At 33.6% G+C, this 15,028-nt stretch overlaps 1 protein-coding gene across 4 annotated transcripts in view; it reads right to left on the reverse strand.

Annotated features, from left to right (window-relative positions):
* LOC126744444 (GIGYF family protein Gyf-like) overlaps positions 1–15,028 on the reverse strand; it is a 56,161-nt gene that overhangs the window by 23,350 nt on the left and 17,783 nt on the right. For 3 of the 4 annotated variants that reach the window (XM_050451870.1, XM_050451873.1, XM_050451871.1), the window contains exons 10-15: positions 11,581–11,931; positions 11,366–11,440; positions 9,569–9,800; positions 1,346–1,494; positions 1,145–1,288; positions 762–938 (exon numbers count right to left, since the gene is read on the reverse strand). In XM_050451870.1, coding sequence (XP_050307827.1) covers positions 762–938; positions 1,145–1,288; positions 1,346–1,494; positions 9,569–9,800; positions 11,366–11,440; positions 11,581–11,931 — 1,128 coding nt within the window. The remainder of the gene's footprint in view (positions 1–761; positions 939–1,144; positions 1,289–1,345; positions 1,495–9,568; positions 9,801–11,365; positions 11,441–11,580; positions 11,932–15,028) is intronic. The other variant, XM_050451872.1, reaches the window with a different exon arrangement.

Below are 15,028 nucleotides of genomic sequence, written 5' to 3' on the forward strand. Positions count from 1 at the left end.
GAGGAAGTACTGAGTGGCCCCCATGTTCTCCGGATCTAACCCCGTTAGATTTTTTTTATGAGACTACGGGAAATACTAAAATCGATGTCATCCAGACAACATTAAAGGTATCAGTCGACAAGGGCGTCGCCGGAAAGTGAGATAGGAGGAGGGCGAGATTGGGTGAAACTGTCAAATTAAAAAATGGATAACTATCAGTGGCGGCTTATGGTCTTTTTTAAAATAAAAACCCCGCTTTAGCACTTAATTTTTTAGATGATAAACACAAGTTGCGCGTAAAATCATAATGGCATAACGTACATGCATACAGCACCAAACTGGGATTGAATTATTATTTATTTAAAACATGTCAGCATTTCAAAGCATTCTTGGGAGAATTGCGAAAGGAATCAAAAATAATTGTACCTCAAAGACACAGTCTCAAGAGATTTATCAGCATCTAGGGAATTATATTCTGTTAAGGTATTCTTGGATATGCCTGTAATTGAATTTTAGTTTACTCCAGAAACATTCGTAAATAATTATTTCATTTCATTCACACGTCAATTTGACGTCATTTTTTAAATTTTCTTCAGACATTTGTAGTCCAATTTAAGTTTGTTATATCTTCTCTATAGCAGAAAAAAGTTAATATCTCGTTTGGCGATTAACCTAGTGGAGAAACTGCCACTGATATTTAAATTATTAAATAAAATATTTATTTGTAACGATAATAATTTCTAATGCAAATATTTCTGAAACAAATATATATTCGTATCTACCTTTTTCTGTTGTTCTTCCTCAGCTTTCTTCTTCCTCTTAAGCTCCTTCTCCTCCTCTTTTTGCTTGTTTTCCTTTTGTTGTTGTTTTTCAGTCTTTTTTAATTTCTCCTCCTCCTGAGCCTGTTTCGGCTCTTCTTTGGGCATCGGCGGTTCTCCTGGCGATTTAACTCTTTGCTGCTAAAAATGCTCATTAATTATACTGTTATGAACAAAAACTTAATGATTGCAATGTTTTACAAAGTGGTTATAAGATGCAATAAAAACATTTGTGGGGCTTATTCCTGTTATGAAATCCAAAGGATTTATGCCCAAATTCCCTTTTTTTTGCCCCAACAATTTACACACTAAATCTATTACATTATCATGTTCAAATTGTAACTTACAGGTGCACCAGGAGGCTCTGTCGATTTCTGCATGTCCCACATGGACATGGGCACGTCTGCCTGGGCCTGTCCGGGCCATTGTTGTGGCACCGGACCGGCTGTGTTGGGTGGACCGAACTGGTTTTGCTGCCACAACGATTCCACCTAAACGCATCAGAAGTTATAAAGAACACCTAGCGTTTTATCTTAAGAAAACCATACCTGATTATGTTGTTTCTGTTGTTGTAACTGTTTTAATAAGCTGGCAATAGGATCGGTATCTGCCGCGGTTCGTTCAACCGAAGACGGCCTGGGATGGTTAAGCCCTAAGCCGGAGCTCAAACTAGTTGGTAACGGTATACCAGCGGCACCTATAATAATACGTTATTTATTTCTTTAATACCAAAAGCCTGTAAAAAAGGCTGGCAAAGAACAGTAGGCACTTTTGACGTGTTTTTTGAAGTTTGAAGAAATTTTACCGATTAAATTGCGGTATTAACAAGACAGTAGGAAAAGAATAGAAACTTTTTGACAAAGACTGAATCATCATTTTTTTTAAATCTAAAATTGTGGTTATTTGAGAAACTCTTAGCCGAAATACCTTTAATTCTAGAATACTTTTCTTTTTCTAGAACAAACCAAAAAAAAAGACCACATAGCCGCCTTGACTTTGGTGTAAATGACTTTCACTTCAGCCGTTGGCTTTCTTGACGCTGGTTAAAAACACCGTCCTTGACACATATGTGATTTATTCCCAAGTGCATTAAATATCGAGACCGTGGGTTAGAAAAGGTACATTGTGATGTTGCCTTATCTGTGAAACCCGGAACGGCTGAGGTTCTTGCGTTATGAACTGTCGTGGAAGTAAAAACTAGGGTTGTTACAAAAGTAACTACTCGTGATTACTTTATATAATTTGACTAATGCCGTTAGTCAGTATTTACTAATTCGAATTAGCCCATAATACAGGGTGAATACTACTCAAAAAAACCCTTAATTTAAGTTAAGATAAAAGGGGGTCGTTCAATTTGAATGTTGGGCTGGGAGGCGCTTAGAGATGGCTTACTTCTTGATAAAAATATGGTGGCTTTAGTTTCTCCAACCTCTATGACAGAAAACTCTTATATTTTGTAAAATATTCACATCGACACTTTTCAAATTGACACCCTGTATAAATAATTATAAGAAATGTCTAGGATATATTTTAAAAGATGAAAAAATATTTCGCTGATATACACCGTAAGCAACAGAAAAACGATGAAAAATTTTGCAGTCGCAAACATCCATTAGTGGATGTGCATTGGAAGAAGATACTTTGAAAATTAAAGCAGCAAACATAGTAAAATATAGCTAGTTTTCGGCAGTTTTTATAAGAAGTAGGATCTATAAACAGTATTTGCTAAGAAGACAAAAATTACAAATTTTAATTAATAGAATGAAATTTAACTCCTCCGGGTGTGATGATAAAACGATCCGAGTCCATAAATACAATTCTGTGTTGTACTATTTTTTATAACCGAAGCATACCTGCTTTTTGAAAAAAAGTCGAAACTTTTTAGGATTTAATTTATCTGGAGAATCGTAGGTTTTTGGAAAATGTAATATGTAAGCACAAAACTTATTAAAATTCGACAACTTTTCTCATAGAGTCGACTTGCTGCGATGAAAAGTATAAAAAGTGGATGGCGCCAAAGTACCCAAAAAAGTTTTTACTTTGACGCCATCTACTTTTTATATTTTCCATTGCGGCAAGTCAAATGACTGACAAAACTTTTTCAAAAAGCCAGTATGCTTTGATCGATTTATCAAGTTATGCTTTTTGAATGCTCTTCGAACAAGTTCCGTAAAAAAATGGGTTTAAACGTTTCCGTTACTAATTTGATAGATTTACTGTACTATCACCATATTCGCATCGTCTAAGGGAGCATTGTTTGACGCACGCTGCAAATTCGTGTAGTAATCTTATAGAGACTCATCCACGAACATTTTTAAAGAATTAGGTCAGCATAAAGTTGTTGCTGCACTGAATCCCTCTTCAGTACTGCTAAAGTAAAGTACTACCAAAACTTAATAAAGCTACCATTTTAGTCGCCCCTTGTTTCTACGGTTCGAGGACGTTGGTAACTTCAACGCTAACTTTTTGTTTTAATGGCTTTGGAATACCAAATGGTCATCATAATTTTTCATTTTGGTTTTTAATATTTACCTATCAGTCAAAAAACTTTCTATATGTGCCTTTTAGGAAAACTATAATCTTCTCACGCCTTATTACGCCTAAAATACTTCATAAATATTTAATGTCATAATATTTCATTATACATCATCATATTTTTCCTTTGTTTTTTTCCTAATTTATAGTTTTTTTCTCCTTTTGTCTTTTTTCATCTGTCTGTTTTGTTCCTTCACTATATTACATAATCAGTATTTAACTAAATGCCTCCCAAATTGCTATCAGTTCAGCTAAATTGATTCTTGATTGAGTCACTCACTTGTCATAGGCTGGCTTTTGCCGATGATTTGAAGCTATATTTAAATGTATATGGTTTGGAGGACTGTGTTTTTCTTCAGAACTGTCTAAATACATTGGAGGTATCGTGCGCTGTTAACAGGTTAGGCTTGAATGCGGCTAAGTGTAGTGTGGTCAGTTACTCTAGATCAAAAACACCCTTAAATTTTAATTACTTTATTAATGATACTATTTTGAGTAGATTAGAGCAAATTACTGATTTTGGTATAACCTTTGACTCTGAATTTACATTCGTTCCACACTTCAATAACATAGTCAAGTCAGCCCTGAGAAGGCTTGGGTTCATAATTAGAAGTTCTCAGAGTTTTACTTTGGAGTCTACATTAAAACTGCTTTTCTGTTGCTTTGTGAGATCAAAACTGGAACAGCGTAGATTTGCTAAGTTTTTGGCCTTCAGGCAGGATGGCATATATCCGGTAAGAGGGTTTGATCATCGGCAACTATTGGAACGCTTCAATCTACATCCATTACAACTCAGAAGAATGATCTTCTCTGTAAAATTCCTGCATGGGTTACTGAATGGATTCATTGATAGTCCTGTACTTCTTTCCGGTATACGTTTCATGGTGCCTAGGCTTAATTCTAGACACCCCCTGACATTCTTTCTGCCAAGGCCTCATACTAACATCCTGTTGAAATCGCCACTATATACAATATGCGCTATATTTAATCGGATCTGTCACATGTGCGATATAAATTTCTCTCCGGTTCATGTGATTGTCGATATCTTGGTGGATCATTACTCTTGGGATTAAGACCCATGTGTTTAAGTTATAGTTAGTAGGTATATTGCAGTTAATGTAATTTAATTTTGTTGAATATGTGATTATCTTGTTAAACTTTTATAATTGGGTTTTTATATCATATTAATAGTTATTTATTCTAATTCTTTGGATAACTTTTGAGAATGTGACTTTACTTTTCTCTTTTTCTTTTCTTTTCATTCTTTTAGGTTTGTTTGCGTGTGTTTTTTTTAACTATATTTTTCATTGTTTTGCAACTGTTTCCTGTTATTGGGCAAGTTGCCTGTTGGAAATAAAGGCTTATTATTATTATTATTAAATAAATTGAGGCTTCGTCCTAACTTGTTTATCGGTCTTGTTGGAAGGGGAGATTAACAGAATTTTGACACTCAATGACAGTAAAATGGTTCAATTTAACGCTAGTTGCTTTAAAAACTTTTTAACTTTATGAGACCAAAATCCTTCTTACATTCTAGATACTAGTGTAATCTGATTAGTGTAATAGTGTAATCTGATTGGTAAAATGGTATCAATTTCATCAAATATTCCTTTATTGTAAAGTTTTTAACCTTTAGTGGTAGTAATCTAAAAGGGAAATAATACAGGAAAGATGCAACTTCATCAGCACCTTCCTTGGCCGTTGTCTCTATATTTGTATAAGAAATCGCATTATTGCTAGATGGCTGATTAATATTAAAGCTAATAAAAGTTAGCTGCCTCTTATAATAGACATCATCTGTAGTGATATTTGGAGAAATTCAGTAGCTTCCATCGATGGATTCTGTCTAGATTTCTTTTGTGGATTTTGTTTTCTACTACAGAATGTAGCTACTTTTAGTTTATTTTCATGCAATTTGTTTCCTGATCTTCTTGTAGTGATTTTACTTTACTAGGCATATGAATTCAATTTATCACCAAGATATGTAACAGATATGCCCAGCATATATTATAGAAAATAAAAAGATATTCCTCGCATATGTTATATGGTGACCTGCGATATCTAATATGTATGTCTAAATATAAAATGCCTTTATTAATCTCGTTGTTTTAACCTTACAACTTTCCTTTTTTTTTGTCGCTGAGACTTATTCTTAGATTGCTAAAAATGGCTTTATTTGTATTTACAGTTATAAGCATTCAAATTTATTACGCGGATTTTTGGGAATAATTATTTGCGGAATTTATTGGTTCAGTGCGCTTTTGTGCCAGTGTTTTGTGAAATATTAAAGAAAATCGATTATACTTTACCGTATAAAGGTACGAACAGAATATTTTTAAAGTGACAAATGTAAAGCTTATGTCATATATTTTTTGTTGTTGAGCCTTAAAAATAAAGGAAAATAAGGCGAGGATATCGTTCCATTTTACCAATCTTTTTGCAGGAAGTACAAAATGTAATATCAAGGGCTCCAAATATTTTGATAAAGAGAAAACACCATAATTTTTTAGAACCGTGGTCAACGACTCGAACGAGCCAAAATGAAAGTTTTTTGGTAAAATTAAATTCTATTTAGTATTTTATTATTTTTATAGGAAGCAGAACGTCCACGTCTATTTTGAATATAGATTTATCTGTAAGAATTTTTCTGTTGAATAACACAAAAAGTTTTATCACGGTGGCAATTAGCGCAGAACAAAATGTGATTTTGTCTAAAGTTAATGTAATAGTTAAAGGTTTAAAATTTGCTTTAAATAGTAGACTTTCGAGGCAAAAGTGCTTGCAGACTTATATTAAAAGGAAACTTTAACCAGATTTTCTAGCGTGAAAAATAATATTTTGATTGAAAAATGTAATCCACGTTTTAAAACAAGAGTTTCTTCGTCCGAACATATTCTGAATATGGCCACCACGGAGCGTTTAGAATCAAAAATAGCTCAGATGAAAAAAGCCGATCGCTGTGATTTTGTAAACCGGAACAATCTGAAAATCTAGCAGAAAAAGAAAATTCTAAGAATAAACAAGAAAGTTAAACTGGGACAGTTGCATCTACTCTAAAACAAATCGATGCAAAAGCAGTAACAGTTTTAGTGTAGTGTCGTTCCTATATGGTTCAAAATCTTTTAATAACACAAGTAGAGACAAAGAAAATTCTCTAAATTTGTGGAAAACTAGAATGGCAGTATACCCTCAACTTTTTAAGTTGGCAAGAAAGTACTTATGTGTATTATCTGAAAGGACATTTTCAACCGCTGGACAAATGTCAGAAAAGAGAAAGCGGTTAAAAGATGGATGTGTAAAATGTAGTAATGATTATTTTCTTACATAATAACCAGAATCTATATATAGTTCATGCTTATAAGTAATTTTTGTTTTAATTGATTTTTTTATATGCAAATTTTATGTTTTTTCCAATACTATACTAAATAAATCTATCAAAAACAATAAAAACGTGTGTAAGACGTGAATTTATTTCACTATTATTATATTTTATCTGGTTTTTGTCACTCATCAAAAATGATTGACAAGGGCAACGATAACCGATGGGAATGTTAAGGGTGGACATGTAAAGTTAAGGGTCTGTGAGAATTTTTAAGTTTTATGTCTTAAGAGGTCCTTCGGAGATGACAAAAATAAATAGGAATAGCAGTTATATGGGTAAAAAGGTCACTTCGGAGAAGGTCATAATATGTGGGAATGTTGGTCTCTACAAAATTTCACACGCATAGGCGATGACATATTAGGATTCTTGTAAGGGATATTTCTAATACGATCCTTTTTAGAATTCAGTTCGACAGTAATTTTACTCGAAAACAGTCGCGCAGCAGTGTTCACTTGTTCTCCTCTAACTTTTCCCTAGTGTTTGTGGTTAGCGCCTTTATTGAACTATTTATATCTGTCAAATTACAAAGGTGAGAGTTTTCACTGAGCAATGTTTTACCTTATGTTTTTCCCATTATTTTAATCATTATCAGCATAAAGAAGTAATATTTAAATGCGCATCCTTCCGTGCTAAGTGTAGTTACCTGATACCTTGGTAAGTAAAACAACACTAGCTAGTGGAAGTGGGTGTGTGGCACCTGGGATTATTTTGTAGACTGTGTAGATCAGTATGTTATTTTGTGGAGTGTTTGCGAGGACTATACCATCAACATGATTTCTAATGCTGGACATCAGGTTTTGTTCTACCTGGATTAGAGAACAACTCTTTAACAAGGTCTACTGATGTCTATAAATTGAAGGATGTTAGTCTTATTGACAATTTTATGGTATTGTGTACAGGTGCTGTAAACGTGAAACTCTTTTCCTTTATTGAACATTCACCATAACTAGGGTAAAATATTTGCTCACAGGTACCTTTTGCTTTTTAGGTATGTAGTATCGTATTATCTCATATCCATGATCTCGAATCCTGACGTAAACAATACATCTATCATTCTGTCTTTTTACACGTTCAAAACATACACCACAAGTTAATGTAAGTACATATACCGTTTTGCTACTGTTTACAAGTTTATTGTTGTGATACGTCCTGACAAGATGTTGTACATTTATTAAAATCAAATCAAATAGAAATAACTGGAAGTAATATAATACGCCCTCTCAAGAATTTAGGCCCTGACACGTGTAGTTTTTTTATTATCGATTTTCAATCAAACAACACAAAAAACAGCAGTAGTTTATACGCAAATATCAACGAAAAACAATACAGAAATCATAGTAATCGAAGTAACGAATACATACAAATGATTACTTAATAGCGGGGTAATGATAAGTAACGACTAATCAAAAGTAACGAAAATCAACATCTCTACTAAAAACATTGACCGAGTGTCGACGCGACGGTAGTCAACTGTACTAGCACAAAACTGTTTTAATACTGACTTGAATCATATTAATAATTTTGCCAAAAATTACAATTTAAAACTAAACCCTTCTAAATCGTCTGTAATATTTCTTGGTGGTACCAAACTAAAATTTAAGAGTGTCCGAGAATTTTGTTCCTAAAATAAATGATACACGCCTTCCAATAGTAGAGAAAGTTAAAAATTTAGGTATTTATCTGGATTCTGAACTGATCTTTTAATGCACATGTGAAGCGAAAACTAGGTATTGCCTATATGCGTTTGAGGAAACTCTGGAATTAAGAAATATATACCGTCAAAGACAAAATATTTTTTCTGTAACAGTTTGGTCTTGTCTATTATGGATTATGGAGATGTTATTTACGGAAGTTCACTAACAGCGGAAACGGCAAATTCATTTGCTGAGTTTTGTGCATAGAGTTTTAAAAACTGGTCAGCCACCTTATTCGCGTCAGTTATTTTACTGTAGTTGACATAACCATGATGCAAGGCATATAAATAATTTCTTAATTCCGCAACATAAAACTGCGAATTTCCAAAGATCATTCAGTTACGTTAGCTATTAAGTTATGGAATGAACTAGCGGACAAAATAAAAACATACAGTTACATTTATAAAGAGTGTTAAAAGTAACCTATTGATCAAACAAGAAAATATCTTGTGATTTATATATTTTTTTTTTTTTTTTTGTATTTCTTGTCACATCATTATAAGTACAAATAATTGTTTTATAAAAAATAAAAATTGAATCCCTCCATTATTTTTTAATTGAATGTGTATGTGATTGAATTGATCTGTGTATCACAGGTTATTGCTTTAATTAAATCTATTATAGATTTCTAATTAATACTACAATACAAATTGCGTGCATCTACGGTTTCTTTTAGCTTTTTAAGTGAAATAATTTAAGAGAACTGATTACTCTGTGTGTTCATACATACAAGTTTTTAGGATTTTATTTTATTTTGTTATATTGTAAATCTAGGTTTAGGTTTTAATTTATATAAGTATAAGACACTTTTATATTGCTGAAAATAGTATATTTATACTTTTAACGGGTAGCATCTGTATTTAGCTTCTGTATTACTTACTGTATTTTATGTCTATATTTTGAACAAATAAAAAGGTTTTTTTTTTTTTAAGTCGGTGATGCGAACGGGGGAATCCCACAGACTGCTTTCGGTGGGAGACTTTCCTATACTTTATTTATTTTACTACTAACACCCGCAAGTAAATACGTCGAGCAAAATTTGGCGGTTTAAGGGCGAAACTATTTCTAATTTAAATTATAAATAGATGAAACCCGAACGCTTCTTTTTGGTGACATAAGGGATCTCTCAAATTCAAATATGCCAGGTTAAGTCGACTCACCAAGTGCCGCGGCTCCAGGAAGACTAGACAACGCGTCCGGCGGTAACGCGCCCGTAACCCCAACAGGAATACCGGCGGGCATCTGACCGGGTAACCCACCCGGTAAACGGTTTTGCATAGAGAGGAAATTCGTCATTTGTAAATGTAGATGCGGGTCCATACCTCCGGGTGCGGCGGTCATATTTGGCGGCTGTTTATTATCCATCATTCCGGGCGTTGGCAGTTTATTGGCCTAAAAATTGTGGGGCATACTTTTAAGCCTCATTGCAGATTCAAATTCAGAAATCGTTTATTTGCCAAAGAAGAAAATAAACAAAATGTTACTCACTAAATTACTTAAATGTTTAAAATTTTGTAACAAATAGGTACATAGATACATAAACCTACTTTAAATTTTAAAAAACTTATGCGATGCACGCTTAAATAAATTTAAATTAAAATCAGATCAAATATTTATTTTTTCCAATTATTAAAACGTAATGTGAATGCTAAAGACAAGAGCAGGCAACGAGCAGAATACTACTTTTGGATATAAAAGTCACTTCAATTCACCCACAACCATCGACAAAATAGAAATATCAACAATGCATACAATACAAATTGTACTTCTATTATTATTAATTTGAAGATAACAAACTCTAATACTAATACACTTATATCAAGGAACTATGAATGATGTGTGACATATTGATTTGAAACTCTAAAGAAAACCTTTTAATATATTTTCTAAATCAATAAAGAGTAGTTTTTTGCACAAGAAGGTAAATGATTACATATTTGAAGGGCCACAAAACCGAAAGAGCGTTAATACTATGGTTGTACTATGTTGGTCTATTCGATAGCGATTAAAATCTCTAGTATTGTAGTAGGGTATCACAAATATTAATTAGCTCTTTTAGGTTACGTTGTTGCCCAGTTTTAAGGAGAAAAAAAGGAGTTATGCGATTTCTGTAAGAGATTCCATAAGAAAACCTCAAAATTGCATTTTTAAAAACTACATCGCAATAGTATTACATAAGAAGTATTTAGTTACCAACATATAAAATTGACGAAAACACACAAGCACGGTCTCACAACGTATAATAAAAGGCTACACGTGTTTTGCTCTAGCTAGAACATCATCAAGCTTAAAATCACAAATATTAGTCTAAACAAAACTAAAAAACCTTTAAAAGCCATGTCACAACCTTCACACTACATAAATGAAATAAAATTTTTTAGATTATAATTATAAAAATAAAAACAAAAAATTAAAAAAGTAGAACGCAACAACATAGATAGACTCATTGAGAATCGAACCGGGTACCACAAGATTCGAAGTATGGGTGTAAAACTTATGGACTATCTAGACCTAATACTAAATTCGTCATCAAAATTATCCAATGTAAGATGAAGATTTTGGCTAGGTATAATGATAGAAAAATGATAAAGAGAGTTTAAAAAGAAATACTCGTTCTAAACTACTGGCAAAAAATAATTAAAAATACAAATAAGTGATAAGTATAAACGGATATTGCCAGTTGTATTTAGTCACAACATAGGAAACCTAGATATGGCTAGAATGGCAGATAATTTTTTGCATAAAATTGACGTTTGGTAAGCATTTACTACACGAGAATCACTGTTTGGGTGTTATATTCTCTGTTTGACTATGATTAATAATTGAACTCCTGAAATTCTAAATATGAAATATCTTAGCTAAATCAGAGAATTGTAATATAAGTGCCCTCATCATTAATTCATACATAATACCAATTAGACTGTTTTGAAATTTAATAATCAAGCATTAAAACTTACTTGCTGCATCTGGCTAATCATCTGCATCAGTGGATTTGGAGGTTGAGGCATATAAGACATATCTTGCTGAACTTGCTAAAATAAACACAAAACTGGATGTAACAAACTACTAACCAAACTAACTTAGTTTTCAAACAATCTTGCTTAGTCCCGATTTAATCGGGAATAAAATGAAGCCGATAATTTAGGTAGAACATTACAAAAAAAAAACTGACCTGCTGTTGCATAATGAGCCTCTGCGAGGCGAGTTCCTGCTGTTGCACGGCGAGTGCGCTCCACGGATCAGCCATAACACGCGCCTGCGCCTGTCGATACGCCGAAAGCTGTTGCGGCAAATACTGAAACTGGAGGTCGTTCTCGTGTTGCATCTTGGTCACGTCGTTCTTTAACACGGGAAACCGGGCGTTGCTCTGGAACGGGTTCGGGTTGCCGCATATCGCCATCAGTTCCCCGAGTAAGAAGAATCGCTCGTCGCATTGACGGCGCACCTTCAGATCTTGACCGAAGTAACCCGCTTTACACCACTCGGACATTTCCATGCTCGTGAACGGGCCTTGCATTTGTCCCTAATTATAAATTTTCAGTACAGATTTCTGTTGTCGGACTACGCTAAATAAAGAATGTTAAAACTCAAGATTTTTACGTGGACAAAATTATTTTTCTTATTAGTGACGTTCGTGCCATAAATTCTTCCATATTTAAGATCTAATACCAAGGTATTGCAAATGGTGGGTCTCACTCTAGTAATCGCATAATCTATCTTCCCCGTAATTCCCAAGTTATTTGACCACTATGTAGAGGTGGTTCTGCCTGGCACTTTTCAGGAAATAATTGGGAATTTGGAATCAACAACATGGATTTACCAGAGGTCGCTCTGTGGATACAAACTTGTTTATTTTTAGCAACTACATCATTAAATCCTTTGCCTTCGGTAATGAAACACATGCGATATACACGGAATTTAGTAAAGCCTTCGATAAGGTCAACCATAATATTCTTATCTCTCATATTTCAAATCTTGGCATCAGCGGGTCCCTTTTACTTTGGATTAAGTCTTATCTGTTGAATAGAGAACAGCGGGTTAAGATTGGTGGTTTTCTATCAAACCCATTGTCGACAACTTCAGGAAATTTAGGACCATTGTTGTTTAGCCTCTTTATGAATCGCCTAGGCTCCCTATTGAAATATGAGTTCTTGCTGTTTGCTGATGATTTGAAGATTTTTCGACGGATTTCTTCCTCTCAAGATCAGTTGGTGCTCCGGAGAGATATACACAAATTGTTTTCCTAATGTAAGTTGAAGGAAATGTCAATTAATATCGAGAAATGTGGGTTAATGAGATTTACTCGTTTAAGGGTCTTTCCTCCTTGTCAATATGTTTTTGTCAATATTGGTATCCCCTTAAAGCAGCTCGACTCAGTCAAGGATTTAGGTGTCTTTTTCAACCCGAGACTTACTTTTTCCCATCACTTTGAGTATACCATTAATAGAGCTAATAAACTGCTTGGATTTATCAAGAGATCTTGCAAAGACTTCACGAATGTGTCAGCATTGAAGTCACTATACCGGGTGACACAGAAAAAAGGGAACACTAAATAACTTTGTTACTTTTCAAGATAAACAAATGAAATTTGGTATATCGATAGAATAGTTATAAGAGCATCTTTTGACCTATTCTATTCCTTCCATCCATGACACTAACTTTCTTATTTTAAATGGGAAACTTGGTATATTATTACGTATTTCGATAAAAAATAATATTCTGAAAACAATGATATTGTATTTTCTACTTTTTATTTTATACTCATAGAAAAATCATTTTTTTTAAATTTTAGAATAGGGTGCCATGAATGCGTTCAAAGTTTTAGTTTTTAATCACAAAAAAATAGTGTCACCCAGCATTTTAACCAAGTGAGATCTCTTCTTGAATTTTCCAATATAATTTGGTCGCCTCATTTAGATTGAGAGGCTTGAAAATGTTCAGCGCAAGTTTATCAGGTTTGACGGATATGCTCTTATGAATTCGGGCCTGAATCTTACCTCTTCTGAGACAATATCCTACTTAAGTTTTAACTCTTTATTAACCAGAGGGCAGTTCTTTGATGTTTGCTTCACATTTAAAGTATGGTAATTGTTAGAAGTCCAGAGTATCCGTACCTTTTCTCTATCCTCTTACATAACACGAGGTCAGGCGCTTCTCCATATTCCCTTTTGCAGAACATCCTATTTACTAAATAGTCCTATTCGCAGAATAGCTCGTACAGTGATTAGATTTGCAAAATATCTTCAGCTAGGGCTATTATTTTGGGATAATATCCTAGCCCCACTGATTAGATTAGGCTTAGCTAAGAATTGTTTATTAGAAGTATAGTTATTACTTAAGATTATTGTTCCCTACTAATATGTACTTGAAATGTTATATACGTTGACCAATAAATAAAATAAATCTAATCAGTGGTAATCGCCTATCTGTGTCTCGAAAACAAAATATACAGGGTGTTTTCGAAGTTGGACTCGTAGGGGGCGTCAAAAGGAGTTAATATAGCAAAAATCACCTATATAAAGGTTGCATAATAAAAGAAATAGTAAACCATTAAAAATTTAAAAAAAATAAGAATGTTAGGAAACAAATTTTTTGATATTCTCAGCGAATGCCGTGTAAATTCTTACTGCTCCTCCCGTTTATCAAAATTGTGTTATTGTATGAATTTCAGTAAGAATCTTTGGTTCGATCAGTTGTATGAGTCTTTTAATAATCAGCTCAAGTTGAAGTTTCTCAAATAGTGTGGAAGACACCACGACTAAAACAATATTATCGTTATTATCGGTGTCATTGAGCATCATTATCAACGGGTATAAGCGTTACAACCTGAAGATCATCCTAAAAGAGTTATATTTTGCCAGTGGCTTTTAGAACACTTCGACGGAAATGAAGATTTTGCGAAATTATTTTGTGTACAGACGAGGACACATTTACACGAGATAGGGTGCAAAATTTCCACAACAATCATTTTTGGGCTGTAGAAAATCTTTATTCTGTAAAGAGTTCTAAGTTTGAACATAACTTTTCATCAAATATTTGGACTGGCGTGGTAAATGGACTTTTTTCCACCTTGACTGGCGGTGAAATTTATTTAGATTTTCTTCGACACAATCTGCCACAATTATTCCTGTAAATGTGACAGAATATGTGGTTCTTACATGATGGAACTCCTCTACATTTTAGACGAGAAGTTCATGAACATCTAAATAATGAGTTTCCGAATAGATGGATAAGGCGCAATGGGCCCATTTCTCGGCCTCCGCGCTCCCCAGATTTAACGCCTTGCGATTTTTTTTCTGTGGGGCTATTTGAAACAGTTGAAGAAGTAAATACTCCGGAAGAACTTTAAGAGCACATTGGAAATTCTTGTGATTTAATTCGTGGACACCAGGATTTTATTTTCGATGTAAAGAGTCGTGGATTCGTCGAGCAAGATTATGCGTTAATCGAACAAACGGGGATAATTTTCAATAATATGAAGTAACTCTCTTATTATGCCACTTTTATATAGGTGATTTTTGGTATATTAACTTGTTTTGAAGATTTCTACAAGGTGTTAAAATAAATGATTCAACTTTGAAAATACCTTGCATTTAATCGATTTCTCTGGCCTATTGCAA

This window comes from Anthonomus grandis, chromosome 14, assembly GCF_022605725.1.
Source record: "Anthonomus grandis grandis chromosome 14, icAntGran1.3, whole genome shotgun sequence".
In the NCBI taxonomy this organism is placed as follows: Eukaryota; Metazoa; Arthropoda; class Insecta; order Coleoptera; family Curculionidae; genus Anthonomus; species Anthonomus grandis.